The sequence below is a fragment of the Bos javanicus genome, chromosome 24, assembly GCF_032452875.1.
Source record: "Bos javanicus breed banteng chromosome 24, ARS-OSU_banteng_1.0, whole genome shotgun sequence".
Classification (NCBI taxonomy): domain Eukaryota; kingdom Metazoa; phylum Chordata; class Mammalia; order Artiodactyla; family Bovidae; genus Bos; species Bos javanicus.
Window position 1 is genome coordinate 25,126,033 of NC_083891.1, and position 15,466 is coordinate 25,141,498.

Here is a 15,466-nt window from a genome sequence, read left to right on the forward strand (position 1 = left end):
CCATTTGCAACTCAAGTAACTGGCTCAGTTTTGTTAGTTTATATTAATCACATCATTCAGAATTTGGTACGGTGTTACCTGTGTACAATAATGTCAATGGGAGGAACTGCACCAAATTTCAAAAGCAAGGGAAAATTCAAGAATATGTAATGCAAAAAAGGTAAGTACATTAGGGATTCTCTTTTCACCATTAATGAAGTATAATCCTTTTAATGTTTATAAAGATAATGTCCTAAGCTTTATCTTTTAACTTATCAAAAGAATTAAGTTTTTACATGGCCCACCTTTATTTTTCAATTAAAAAACTAAAACAATAGACTGAATTACTTTTATTAATATACACATCAAGTTATTGAAATGGTGACTTCCTGTAGTTTTCTCCTTAAAGATGGCACTTGCAGGTACAAAGATGCAGAGGTGTCTACAGCCTTCAAATGTTTACTTGAAAAGATTCTTCAACCGCAGTTTGATACTGGGTTTCCTCATCTAGCTGAAGATTCTAAAAATGTAACATTAACATGTCAATAGGAAAAACATATTCAATTACTCAATACTTTGCCCAATACATTACACATCTTGATACACATTACATATACTTGAAACCGTTTATATTATAACATAAACTTTAAAAATAAGAACTAAAATTTAAAAATTCAGTTATAACTATTTATAAATAACTAATAAACAAGAGAGGATCAGCACAGAATGAAATTTGAGAGTTACAATGCCTGATGCTAACCTGAATTAACAGCATCTTAATCATAATATAAAGATTACAACTAAAGTCCACTCAATCTGATTATACTATTACTTCTTAACTTAAACAATTCTATTTCCTTTCAATTATGGTCCATGGATGCTTTAAAATAGGCCTCCTCTTTTATAATCTCAAATAATTAAAATTAAATGTTCTTCTGTGGCAAAGGTAAAACAATCTGACAATCAGATCAAAAGTGGTTCACAAAATATATTTTTGTTTTTCCAGACGTAATTCTCCAGATGCAGTAACCTTTCTTACATTGAGAATTCAGAATAATCTATAATTACACCATAAAAATGCTAAAATTATCAGACTACACCTGAATTCTACATATAGTTGACTATTTTTATACAGTATCGCTAAAAAGTACAAATTACACAAAATAAAAATATATATCAAGAATAATGTAATTTCAACACTGGAGGGGCAGAGGAAATGTAAATTCTGTTCCTGCCAATCTCAGAATTGCCCATGCCTGTGCTCACCTAAACATGAAAACAAGTATGTACCATTTCTTATCAGGCTGAATCTTAATAAGACTTTTAATTCACTGAAGATGAATAAAATGCAAATTCATAATTAATAAAAGTCATCTAATTTTTTTAAACTATCAAGACACATTTTGGAAGTAAAAAATTAAATTCATTCTTTGCTCTGGAGATCCATTTTTATATAACTTCCCTCACGTATTCTGTTAAAGCAGTGAACTGAGGCCAGAATCTGCTATTCAGCCTGGCTTTACCCTGGGTCAGGAAGATCCCCTAGAGAAGGGACCCACTTCACTATTCTTGCCTGGACAATTGCATGGACAGAGGAGTCTGGTGGGCTACAGTCCATGGGGTTGCAGAGTCGGACACAACTGAGTGACTAACACTCTCACTTTCATTACTTAATAAATAAGCTCTGCATTTTTAAAAAGAATGTCTTTCACATGTAGATATTATGAGTTTATAAGCTACTTACACTACACAAGAAATACATCCTCTAGCTGTCATACCAACTTTACTTTTCTAGCAGGTATAATTTTTCTTAAATCTAGATAATATTCATATAAATCAGCATCTTGTTAATCCAGGGGTTTGCTCATCCTCTATTAATAACCTCTCTAGTATAGGAGGTGGACAATAAATTCACCACTTAAACAAACCAAAGTTCACCTATGTTATTATAAAATCAACAGAACTTGCTCTTTATCAATCCAACATGATACAGTATTTCACCTCAAAACTCATCCAGACTGAAAGGTTAATGTGACTTCAATATTTAAAAAGTATTTTCTTAATATTGAAAAATTCACTTACCACAAATTCTCCATAATCAAACTGATGTCTTTGATTTAGATGACTAACAAAATTTCTAGTAACCTGGCTAGGATCTCCCCAAGGAAGAGACACACAAATAGGACACGTCTATAAGAAACAGAATATTTCAAATAAAAAATAATGAAAATAACTCAACATTATTATTCAAAGTATTAAAACAACGTTACCAAAAAATTTTATATGAAGCACTTCTAAGGGCCAAATTTCATGACTAGATTATTTCTAGACCAAATTACCTTAGATAAATTATACTAATCTGACACAACACAATAAAAAGAGAGATATTATATATTCTATTACTTAAATCTGATTATTCTACTTTTTAACAAAAACACCACATCCAGCCTTAACCAACTGTAATGACAATTATCATTAATCAGTATGTAATCTCTGTTCAAGGGGCTCTCAAAGCAAGAACACTTAAGTAGTTTGCCATTCCCACCATGGACCACATTTTGTCAGAACTCACCACCATGACCAATCTGTCTTGGGTGGCCCTGTACCGCATGGCTCATGATTTCATTGAGTTACACAAGGCTGTGATCCATGTGATCATTTTGGTTAGCTTTCTGTGATTGTGGTTTAAGAAATGCAAAAAGGCAAAATGGTTATCTAAGGAGGCCTTACAAACAGCTGAGAAAAGAAGAAAAGCAAAAAGCAATGGAGAAAGGGAAAAATATACCCAACTGAATGAAGAGTTCCAAGGAACAACAAACAGACGTAAGAAAACTTTCTTAGGTGAACAATGCAAAGAAACAGAGGAAAACAATAGAATGGGAAAGACTAGAGATTTCTTCAAGAAAATGAGAGATACCAAGGTAACATTTCATACAAAGATGGGCACAATCAAGGACAGAAAAGGCAAGGACCTAACAGAAGCAGAAGAGATTAAGAAGACGTGGCAAGAATACTCAGAATTGTACAAAAAAGATCTTAATGATCTGGATAACCATTATGGAATGGTCACTCACCTAAAGTGACCCTATGGACTGTATCCTGCCAGGCTCCTCTACCCATGGGACTCTCTAGGCAAGAATACTGGAGTAGGCTGCTATTTCCTTCTCCAGGGGAATCTTCCTGACCTAGGGATCAAACCCACGTCTCTAATGTCTCCTGCATTGGTAGGCGGGTTCTTTACCACTAGAACCACCATTCTGCAAAGATACAATTTACAAAGCTACCCCTCGGTAATGAGTCCTCAGTTCACCTTTCCTTACTTTGCTCTTTTCCTTACTTTGCTCTTCTCTTACTTTACCCTCACAATAAGCCTCTCTCTTCTTATAAGTTAGTTACTGGGATTTTTTTTAAATAAGATTTTTTTGTTTTGATGTGGACAATTTTTAGTCTTTACTGAATTTATTACAATATGCTTCTGTTTTATGTTTTGGTTTCTTGGCCATAAGGTATGTGGGATCTCAGAGACCCCAGACCAGGGATCGAACCCCTACCCACCTCACACTGGAAGGTGAGTCTTAACCACTGGACTGCCAGGGAAGTTTCTAGTTACTAGAATTTTAAGTATCTCATTTTGCTTCATAGTTATCAATCTTTTGATGACAAAATATACCTTACTGATAATGTCCCATCCAAATTTAAATTAACCACTGTCCCTTGTACACATGAAGGGAAATAAATAGAACAGCATTCCTTAAACAGAAGACTGTCGTAAACACACATACTTACCACAGGAACTATCTGAAATAGGTGATTACTGTTACAATGATCCAGTAAACGCTGTCTGGTAAAATTTGATTCTTGACACAAGGGACACTTAAAAGTAGGATGCCCAGAAGAACTAAAAAACAATTTTAAAGTAAGCATACTGAATTTGAAATTGTAATGTAAGAATGATGTACTCCTATTTTTTGATCAATTATTATTTCTTTCTTTAAAAGTTACAATTATTAAACTAAATCTTTGATCAAATCAAAGATTCTCTCATTTTTTGAAAACTATGTTTTCAATAAATAACCTACAAGAGATATTCCCAAACAATCTCAGTTTACAGTTCTCTTATTGTCTAGGAAACTTTTTCATGGTGCCTCTAAAATAGGCCTTAACAAAAAGAAAAACAAACCCAGTTGTCCCATTTATTAAGGAGATCTGAACAACTTAATTCAGTCATTAATGTAACCAGTATATATCACTGTATATCCCTTGAAAATTTTAAATATTCCATGGTGTCCCAGTATGGAAACACCATATCTAGGAAATTAAAATTTTTTAAAGACTTCCATAAATATGGTATATAACTTTAATTTATCCTAGTTTCTAAGAATATACACACAAAATTCACAGAAAAATGAAAACATCAATTATCAGAATGATCAACATTTCAAAATATTTTGAGGATCATACATCAATACCTTTTAATCCCTTAATTTCAGCAAGGGACAGTTCAATATCGACAACTTTGCATAAATTATGCATGGAAGAAACCTGACCACAGTGACACAGAAAAGCTAACTACTTCCAATTTAACTGGATCCGTAAAGCAACTGATGCCTTTCTAAACTGCTAAATACCAGCATTATGTCTGAAGACTTAACAATTTAAAAATTTTAATTTAAAAATCCATCATTGGAGAAATGTCTATTTAGTTCTTTGGCCCATTTTTTGATTGGGTCATTTATTTTTCTGGAATTGAGCTGCAGGAGTTGCTTTTATATTTTTGAGATTAATTCTTTGTCAGTTTCTTCATTTGCTATTATTTTCTCCCATTCTGAAGGCTGTCTTTTCACCTTGCCTATAGTTTCCTTCATAGTGCAAAAGCTTAAATTAGGTCCCATTTGTTTATTTTTGCTTTTATTTACATTACTCTGGGAGGTGGGTCATAGAGGATCCTGTTATGGTTTACGTCAGAGTGTTTTGCCTATGTTTTCCTCTAGGAGTTTTATGGTTTCTGGTCTTACATTTTGATCTTCAATCCATTTTGAGTTTATTTTTGTATATGGTGTTAGAAAGTATTCTAGTTTCATTCTTTTATAAGTGGTTGACCAGTTTTCCCAGTACCACTTGTTAAAGAGACTGTCTTTTCTCCATTGTATATTCTTGCTTCCTTTGTCAAATATAAGGTGTCCATAGATGTGTGGATTTATTTCTGGGCTTTCTATTTTGTTCCACTGATCTATATTTCTGTCTTTGTGCCAGTACCATACTGGTCTTGATGGCTGTAGCTTTGTAGTATAGCCTGAAGTCAGGCAGGTTGATTTCTCCAGTTCCATTCTTCTTCCTCAAGACTGCTTTGGCTATTCGAGGTTTTTTTGTATTTCCACACAAAGTGTGAAATTATTTGTCCTAGTTCTCTGAAAAATACCATTGGTAGCTTGATAGGGACTGCATTGAGTCTATAGATTGCTTTGGGTAGTATACTCATTTTCAGTATATTGATTCTTTCAATTCATGAACATGGTAGATTTCTCCATCTATTTGTGTCATCTTTGATTTCTTTCATCAGTGTTTAATAGTTTTCTATACATAGGTCTTTTGTTTCTTTAGGTAGCTTTACTTCTAAGTATTTTATTCTTTTTGGTGCAATGGTGAATGGAATTGTTTCCTTAATTTCTCTTTCTGTTTTCTCATTGTTAGTGTATAGGAATGCAACGGGTTTCTGTGTTAATTTTGTATCCTGCAACTTTACTACATTCATTGATTAGCTCTAGTAATTTTCTGGTGGAGTCTTTAGGGTTTTCTACGTAGAGGATCATGTCATCTGCAAACAGTGAGAGTTTTACTTCTTTTCCTATCTGGATTCCTTTTATTTCTTTTTCTTCTCTGATTGCTGTGGCTAAAACTTCCAAAACTATGTTGAATAGTAGTGGTGAGAGTGGGCATCCTTGTCTTGTTCCTGACTTTAGGGGAATTGATTTCGACAAACAGGTAAGAAAGCTGTGGTACATATATACAGTAGAATATTACTCAGCTATTAAAAAGAATGCATTTGAATCAGTTCTAATGAGGTCGATGAAACTGGAGCCTATTATACAGAGCGAAACACCAATACAGTATATTAACGCATATATATGGAATTTAGAAAGATGGTAACGATGATCCTATATGCGAGACAGCAAAAGAGACACAGATATAAAGAGATTTTTGGACTCTGTGGGAGAAGGCAAGGGTGGGATGATTTGAGAGAATAGCATTTAAACATGTATATTATCATATGTGAAACAGATTGCCAGTCTAGGTTTGACGCATGAAACAGGGTGCTCGGGGCTGGTGCACTGGGATGACCCTGAGGGACAGAATGGGGAGGGAGGTGGGAGGGGGGTTCAGGATGGGGGACACATGTGATTCATGTGAATGTATGGCAAAAACCACCACAGTGTTGTAGAGTAATTAGCCTCCAACTAAAATAAATAATTTTTTTAATTAAAATAAAAATAAATTAAAAAAATAAAAATCCATCAGTACAAAGTGATAGGTATTATTTACTAAAGTAATAGAAATTTCCAAAGCTTACCCTGTATTCTCTTGGTAAGTTTCTATGTTATCAGATGCAGATGTTTCACTCCTGTTACTAAAGAATAATTGGTGGGGGGTGGGGGAGGGAAGAGAAGTTAATACCTCAAGTAATAAAGCACGATACAGATTCATTACGTGCTAATGAAGACAACTAGTCTGAATTTGTTTGAAAAGCCTGAACTTCAAATAGTTCTGAACTATGATATAATTATGGCATTAATTATTTTTTAAATAAATTCTGGTAAGAAGACTGCTTATGATGTCCTTATCATATCCTCTAAAACTTAAATTAGATATAGTTACAAAAGTATAGAGAATACAGAATTCTGCAGAATTATATTAAATCCACAGCATGAATATTTCCCCAGGTCCTTTAGACTTTCAAATTAAGAGACTCTACCTCTACCTGGACTAGTAAGTTTTTGAATGCTGGGGCAGGATCAAGAATTTGTGAACTTTCTGGCTTGTAACTAGCACATAGCTTAGGGTTGCAGCATCCAAAATGGAGCAGGTTAAGAAAATATTTGAATGTTCACTGTTTATATTTTCCAAAAAGGAACTAGGCCTTCTGACATTTAACATAGAGAATAACTTGATGTCCTCACTCAGACCCCATGCCAGTGTCGTGTGTCACTTGCAGTATTAGAGAAAATCCTGAGAAAGGTGGGCATGCTATGGGGATTGTCACCTATGCATTACAGAATTTCATCAATGTAGTCAATTTTATAAAAACAAGACCTTTCAATAGCAGAAACATTAAAATAAAAATGAGATAGGCAGTGGACCAAAAAACTGTACCACACAAGAGCTTTGCTTACATCTGAGTATGAGTTAAAGAGTTGTAAAGCTTAGAAAACTGATTATTCATTTTTCTTTTAACAGAATGACAAGCAATACTGTTACTGTATCATCTACCTAACAGATGTTCTCCAGTGACAGTCATTTCCCTTCTGGGAAAATACTGTTGTTGTGTCTCCACACATATTCTCCACAAGGAAGCTTCCCTGATTTCAGAAGCTTTTTAGAAGACTACTAACCATTATTTTATATCTTTTTAGCAGTTATTAATCTGTTTCTGCAGCTAAAGGTAGAAACTAAAAACTGCTTTTAAAATAAAAAAATAAATAAAATAAATTTAAACTATGGAGATTACATTCATTAAAAGGATGTTATGACTTTAGCAAAAACAGGATGTCACTTGTTTTTTTAAGTCTCATATCTATACTTGGTAACAGATTTTTAAACTGTTTTCAAATCTTCCAAATAAATATAATCATTGGGTTTTGAACATACCCTTATAAAACATTATAAAAACTTCCAAATGGTTTATAAGAACTATAACATCAAAAAAGATAAAAATTTCAACAAAAGCCCTTCTGAGATTTATCAAACAGGATTTAAAAATATAGGAATCTCAACCTATGACATATTTCTTCCATTTGGATCTGTTATTTTGTGTGTTGTAGCTATCTTTTTCAGCCATGATAGTCATCAAGACCAAGTATCAATAATCTAAAGATTTGGATCTAAATCCAAATCTTTAAATTATTGTCACTGTATTAAATCAAGATTTTAAGAAATTTTAGAAATCAGAGTCAGCAATATTGTTTTCAATAAAAACAGTATTAAAACTTTAAGAATGAAAATATTTTATACCATTAAACAAAGCAAACTTATTTTTTAATTGGTGGAAAATTGCTTAAAAATTTTGTGATGGTTTCTGCTGTGCAAACTTCTCTTTAAAGTACCTTTTTCATCTTAAGCATTTGCATGTTTTATAAAATAAAGTATCAATCAGTACTATAAAATACATGCTTAACCTTAAACACACATATACTGGGAGTATATTCTCAATTTTTTTCACTGGTAGGATACGCATCACAAAACTTCCAATTTGAAGCACTTTAATATCAAAGTTAATGCCCTTTTAAAATGCTTTTCCCCTCTACCTCCTCTTACAGTTTCTCTACTTTCCATTATTACTTAGTTATCATCATCGTTCTAGCCCTTCCTGACTATATCATGCCTACACTACTACTGGTTGCCTACTCATATATTCTAGAAACGTACGAATGAGCTCAACAACAGAATATCTATTACTGGAAACCATATATCAATTTTTAAAAAACAATCATTTTATCTGATACAGAAAAACCATTCAATAAAATTCAACCTCCATAAATGGAAACAAAAGCAAAAAACCCTCTGATCACCCACAATGCTTTTAAAAATACAATGCCTAAACTTAAATAGCAGACTATCTGGGAATGGAGCCAGACACATATACTTTTATAATCACATTAAAGATTCTAATTTGAGTAAGAACTATTCAATGGAGAAATCTTAAAATTCAGGATGACAGAAACCACAGAACAGATGAAGAATATCTATGTTAAAAAACTATAGTAGTTCATTAAGTAGTAAACTATACTTAATAATAAAATTTTAGACACATTACCACTAAAATCAAGAATTTTTAAAAGGTACCTGTTATTTAATACTGATAAAGATCCTATTTAATGCAATAAATCAAGTATGAAATAAAGCAGTAAGAAACAAAATTGCACTGACAAACTAAATAAGTTTCTATGTAATAAATCCAAAAGAATACACAGGAAAATTATTTAGAACTATTACAACTAGTCACCAAGGTTTCTAAATACAAAATTACATAAAAATCCTTAATATTCCTATTCACTAGTAATAGCCATTTAGATTACAAAACAAGAAAAAAAGATCTATTTGTACAGCAACAAAAACTAAAGGCTTTCCTAGCAACTAACATTTTCACTGTCACTACTACTAGGAAAAGATGTGTGTGTGTGTGCGCTCAGTTGTGTCTAACTCTTTGCCATCCCTCAAGGACTCTAGCCCACCAGGCTCCTCTGTCCATGGGATTCTCCAGGAAAGAACACTGGAGTGGGTTGACATTTCCTTCTCCAGGGGGTCTTCCCAACACAGGCATTGAACCCATGTCTCTTGAGTCTCCTGCACTGGCAGGCAGGTTCTTTACCACTAGCACGACCTGGGAAGCCAGGAAACGATATACTAGAACATATTCATGTGTGCTCTAAATGGACTTCTTTTAGTGCATTTTTTTTAATGGAGAGACAAACAGATGGGAAACGGTGGGAAAAATAAGTATCATATGATGCCAGTTCTCTCCAAATTAATATACAATTTCAGTAAATTCAAACAATGCTGCCAATTAAAATCTCTACAGAGATTTTTTGGAAGCTCAAAAGTCTGATCCTAAAATTCATGTGGAATAGCAAAGAGCTAAAAATAAGAGAAACAATTTAATAAGTACAATAAGGAGAACTTTCCCTACCTGATCTGATATTAAAACCTATTGTTGAAGCCACAATAATTAATGTAACATGGTTCTTGAGGAATAAATGAAGCAACACAACAGAATAGAGATGTATAGGACCAAAATGGCATCAGAAATCAGTGGGAGTGCAATGGGTAAGCCTCGCCCTGGGAAAACCACCTTCGTGATCATGGTATCTCCCCTGCCAGTTAAGTATAAGACACTGATGTATAGATCAGTCTTATGGACTCTGTGGGAGAGGGAGAGGGTGGGGAGATTTGGGAGAATAGCAATGAAACATGTATAATATCATGTATGAAACGAGTTGCCAGTCCAGGTTCGATGCACGATACTGGATGCTTGGGGATGGTGCACTGGGACGAGCCAGAGGGAGGGTATGAGGAGGGAGGAGGGAGGAGGGTTCAGGATGGGGAACACAGGTATACCTGTGGTAGATTCATTTCGATATTTGGCAAAACTAATACAATATTGTAAAGTTTAAAAATAAAATAAAATAAAATAAATAAATAAATAAAATATGTGGTACCTAGCAGACACACAGTGAAAAAAAAAAAAGAAAGAAATCAGTGGGAAACAATGGACTCCTCAATGAATGGTACTAGGACAAATGGTTATCACCTGGGGAAAACTTTTCCTACCTCACATTATACATCCAAAACAAATGCACAGGATATAAACATCATGAATAAGACTAGGAAGCCCATTCTATTAATACTAGATTAAAAAAAGACAGACAAGTAAACAAGAAAGACTTCAGAGTAACTAACACTTGGTCTAAGTTTTCTAAGAGAAGAAAAAGTCCACTAGCTGACAAAGTGTATGGGTTAGAATGGTGGCGAAAGTGTGGAGGTGAGGCAATGACGATGATTATGATGATGATGATAATTTAAAACTAATATTTAGGAAACTCTCTGGAGGTCCAGTGGTTAGGGGGCTTCCCTTGTGGCTCAGTTGGTAAAGAATCTGTCTGCAATGTGGGAAACCTGGGTTTGATTCCTGGATTGGGAAGATCCCCTGGAGAAGGGAAAGGATACCCACTCCAGTATTCTGGCCTGGAGAATTCCAGGGACTAAGCCCATGGGGTCGCAGAGCGTCAGACACGACTGAGAAACTTTCAAAACTAGTGGTTAGGACTCTGGGACTTTCACTGCTGAGACTGCAGGTTCAATCCCTGGTCAAGGAACTAAGATTCCACAAGCTGCATGGTGTGACCAAAACAGCAAACAAGAAAGAAAAAAAAAAAGCTTAACATTCATTGTTTTACTTGTATTGACCTATTTATTGACTCCCAATCCAATAAGGTGTTTAGTAGTATCATCACTACCCCTTTCTCTTTCAACCAAATGAGAAAACTGAGGTATACTTTCTTGCCAAACTCATACAATTAGTAAAGGAAAGAGTCTGGTACCCAGGCAGTCTGGTTCCAAGCCTTCATATTTAACAACTAAGTTATTCTGTTTCTCAAGAATGGAAAGGATATGGTGGGAATAATTCAACATAGCTAAGGCATATGATGCAGTAATGAGTAACCAAGAAGGACAAAGACTAAAAAAGAAATGTGAGTGCAAATAAGAAAGGGCTTTAGAATAAAGGATTTTGTCTTATTAAGCTAGTTGCTGAATTAGATCATTGAACTCCTTGAGAATTTTGATATTCTCTCTCCAGAAAAATGCACACATAGTACATACACACACAATGGCAGTTTAGGTAGTTCATGGAATTCAGGATGAGGAACACTGCTATGGGGCATGGGAAGTCATTGACAAGGTACAGAGGGAAGCTACAAAGAGAAAAAGGTCAGAGCTACACTTCTGAAATACACTTTGACAACAGCATGCAGAACAGACTAGTGGAGGACCACCAAGTAAAAGAATACTCTGTTGTTCAAGTGAGAGATGATGGAGACTTGATGGGGAAGAGACAGTAGGGTAGAAGAAGAATACAGATAAAGAATACTGCTATTACCTATGACCAGCAGGATCTGGGGAATAAGAGGGAAGAAGGCAAGTCTCATGAGAAGAAAACTGAGTTATTTAACAAGTAATGACTGCCCAAATCATACACTAGGAACTTTGCTAAGAGACAGAGACATGATTGTTGAACAAGACAAAGATAATCCCTGCACTTAAGAATAATCTACTGAGTTAATAAAAAATTGTTGAGTAATTCCAATACAGCAGAAGTATAACTTAAAAAAAAAAAAATCAGAAGGAATGAACCTAAGGGGATAAAAAGAAAAAAAAATCACAAAATAGGAGTGACCAATTTCATCCAATGACACTGAGCCAAGTAAAATGAAAAGACTAGTAATCTAAAAAACAAATAACCAAAAAATTATTAAAAACCTTTACCAGAACAGTTTTAACTAAGGAGTTGAGAAGAAGCTTTATTATACTATGAGTGCTTAAGAGTGGTTAAATTACTGAAAATTAGCAACATGTAAAATGAAATGCTACTAAAATAAAATCTTAAAGACTTTGCTTAACATATCGTCTCCTGGGAGTCTTTCTATAAAACTGCCAATACTGCCTTTCTTTACACAATTGTGTGTGCTTGCTGTTGATTTTTTAAAAAATTAAACATCTCATTTAGAGATACACGCATGGGTGATAATACCATAAAGAAAACAAAAGAATGAATAACCCGAAAAAGAGGATAGTGGTTATCTCTGGGAGTATGGGGTTCAAATGAGTTCAAATGAGTTCAAGGAGACTCTAAGGGGCTGGAAAATGCTATATAATTTTTGATTTGGGTTAGTGAATAACCAGGGATTTGCTTTGCAACTAACTTTTAAACCACACATGTGCATTCTGGCCATTCTTATGCATAAAATACATTTCATAAAAATGTTTAATATACATAAACCTCATACAATAAGATACATATCAAACCAAAACCTAGCTTTAAAAGAATTGAGACTAACATAGAACTAATAATAGTACCAAGTCTCACTTTTACATGACATGTTTTACCAAAATAAAGATTTCAAACAACTAATAAAAAGATTCTAGTTTGCAAACACCTTACTGAAAAGGGATTTCCTCTAGTTTTCAAGTAATTTTAGCTGCAAAAGAAAACACCTTCAATTCACAAATCTGTTTTTCACTCAGACATGTAAATTTTCTTAAAATAATTTTTACTTAAGCTTAAGATGAGCACAAAGTCAATTTCCCAGATTCAATTTAACATGTGTCAAACTTATGAAGACAGGCAATTTAAAAACATAAACACACATAAATAAAACAAAAAATATCTTATATAGCCTCCCCCAAATTTTCATTTTAACTATAAAAATAAATATTGCTTACCTGTTGCCTACTGAATCTTGAGAGATCTGAAAGTTTGGAATGATAGAAGAAACACCATATTCATCTTGATACTTCTTACAAGATTTGTAATGATGTCTCATGCGATAGAATTTAATCTGTAAATTATTGATTAAAAAAGCAATGTGACTTTCAAAAGAACAAACATTATATGATGCCATTTATATATGGCAGAAGAGAATTCAGAGATATAATGTAGAACATAGGTTACTAGATGGGGTGGGGAAGATGGAAGGGCAGGGGAACAGCAAGTTACAAGTTAACAGGTACAGATTTTCTGTTTGGGATGATGAAAAAATTTTGGAAATAGATACTGGTGACTGTTACACAATGCAGTGAATGTACTTAATACCACTGTATTGTACACTTAAAAATGGTGTGTTTTCTACATTACCATTCATAATACTGCACTAATTGTTCACTTGATGCCTCATTAAATTGTGTATATATGTGTGTACATATATATAATACATATATATCATATACATATCATGTTTTCTTAGCAAATGGAAGTATATGTAGATGTTTATTATATAAAAAATAAGGTTTACCATGATCTTTCACTTATTAAAAAAAAACTAAGAAAAGGCTATTTTACATTATGCATTTTCACCATATTAAAAAAAAATTTAAAAATCTTTAACGTATTGTGACTTTTAGTTTAAAAGAGAATTCATTAAGATTTGAGACACTGCCAACAAGAGGAAAAAAATAAGACAAAAACAGGTAAGTAAATAATCCATTTAAAGAGATTTTTTTTAAGTAAATTAACTCTAAAAATAAGTTTCTGTCCATTAGATGCAGAGAAAATGGAGATGAGTCCAACAGTCCATAAACAAAATTAATAAATAATTTTATACTTGAAAAAATACTATTAATAGACACAAAATAATATTAAAAGTATTAAGAAGTTGCCTCATGGCACTAGGCATATTTTTCTTTCTTTAACTACTGTAACCTGGCAGAGTTAGAAAATGCTTTAAAAAACCAAGTTCCCAAATTAACACTTGGAACATTTTTCAGTTTCTCTCTAAGGAGCAGAGCCAGAAATCTCAAGTATATTTTCCAACTTCACTTCATTGCCTTGTCAGTTAACACCTCCCTCAAAGAGATGGAAAATCAGGTATGTCTTGTGTGAATGCATAAAACAGCAACTGGTTTTGCTCAAAGACTTTATTTGCTGTTTGAGAAAGTGGCTGTGATAAATCTATAAATAAACCAATATACTCAAAGCCTAACTACCTCTCACCATTTCACTCCGTCTCCAAAAGACAAAATAAAATCCAGATTGGAGAATTAATGTCGGTTATTTGCCAATACCTGATTTTTCCCATCTGTTCCTTAAAAAGTAAGGAGTTTTCTGCCAAATACTTAGTGATTTTTTTAGATAAACACATAAATATCCAAGGAGAGTGGGTAGTTAGAGAGTTCCCCTTGACTACATAATCCATTTGGCCCATTTCTACAGGCAAAATGACAGTAATAATGCTACCAGAAAAACTACTTAAGAGCTCAAAGTGTACCAGAAACGGGGTTTAAGGGAGTTAAATGGCAGTTTGTTCATTCAGTTCATTTAGTAGGTAAATCAAGAGTGATTATTTTGAAAAAATGCCATGCTAAACATTATGGCAAATTCAAGGACTTATCTTCTGGTCTCTGTTCTCAGTAAGTTTATTATCTAGAAAGATCTACAGCCATAACTTTTCTGGCCTTTTTTACCCTATTCCCAACCTAAATAATTTTTCTTCAAAACAGTACACACCAAGATAATTCAATCAGAAATCTCAAAACAGAAGTTTGACTTTCAAAGAACTACATCACATTTACTCTACCTGTTTTGCACAGCATCTGCAGCTACCAGAAAATTTCCTCATGATATTTTCAAGGTCTAAGGCCCGTTCAGGACATGCTCTCTCTCTTCTAGTCACATTTCCACGACAGAGGGGACAATGTATTCCGCTTTCTCTCATTGCAGTCAGGAAACACTTTCTACAAAAACTAAACCAAACATATGTGACACGTTACTATAGGAAAAAGTACTCTTTTCATTTTGATGATTAAAGACAGCAGTTATGAATACGTAATAATGCTAGGGTATTTGTATGTGAATAAACCTAGAATTTTTAAAACTATATATTAATATATATAGTTTTCTCAGTATAAAACTAGTGTCTGGACTAGATGGGAATATAAAAGAAACTACACATAAGTCTTTTAACTTTTAACATAATACAGGAAAAATCAGAGAAAGCATGGT

General features: G+C 33.6%; 1 protein-coding gene across 3 annotated transcripts in view; it reads right to left on the bottom strand.

Annotated features, from left to right (window-relative positions):
- Positions 1-314: 314 nt before the first annotated feature.
- Positions 315-15,466, bottom strand: part of RNF138 (ring finger protein 138) — a 39,933-nt gene continuing 24,781 nt past the window's right edge. For 2 of the 3 annotated variants that reach the window (XM_061399661.1, XM_061399660.1), the window contains exons 3-8: positions 15,042-15,207; positions 13,192-13,307; positions 6,548-6,604; positions 3,766-3,877; positions 2,062-2,169; positions 315-499 (exon numbers count right to left, since the gene is read on the bottom strand). In XM_061399661.1, the coding sequence (XP_061255645.1) occupies positions 431-499; positions 2,062-2,169; positions 3,766-3,877; positions 6,548-6,604; positions 13,192-13,307; positions 15,042-15,207 (628 nt within the window). In that variant the 3' untranslated portion in view covers positions 315-430. The remainder of the gene's footprint in view (positions 500-2,061; positions 2,170-3,765; positions 3,878-6,547; positions 6,605-13,191; positions 13,308-15,041; positions 15,208-15,466) is intronic. The other variant, XM_061399663.1, reaches the window with a different exon arrangement.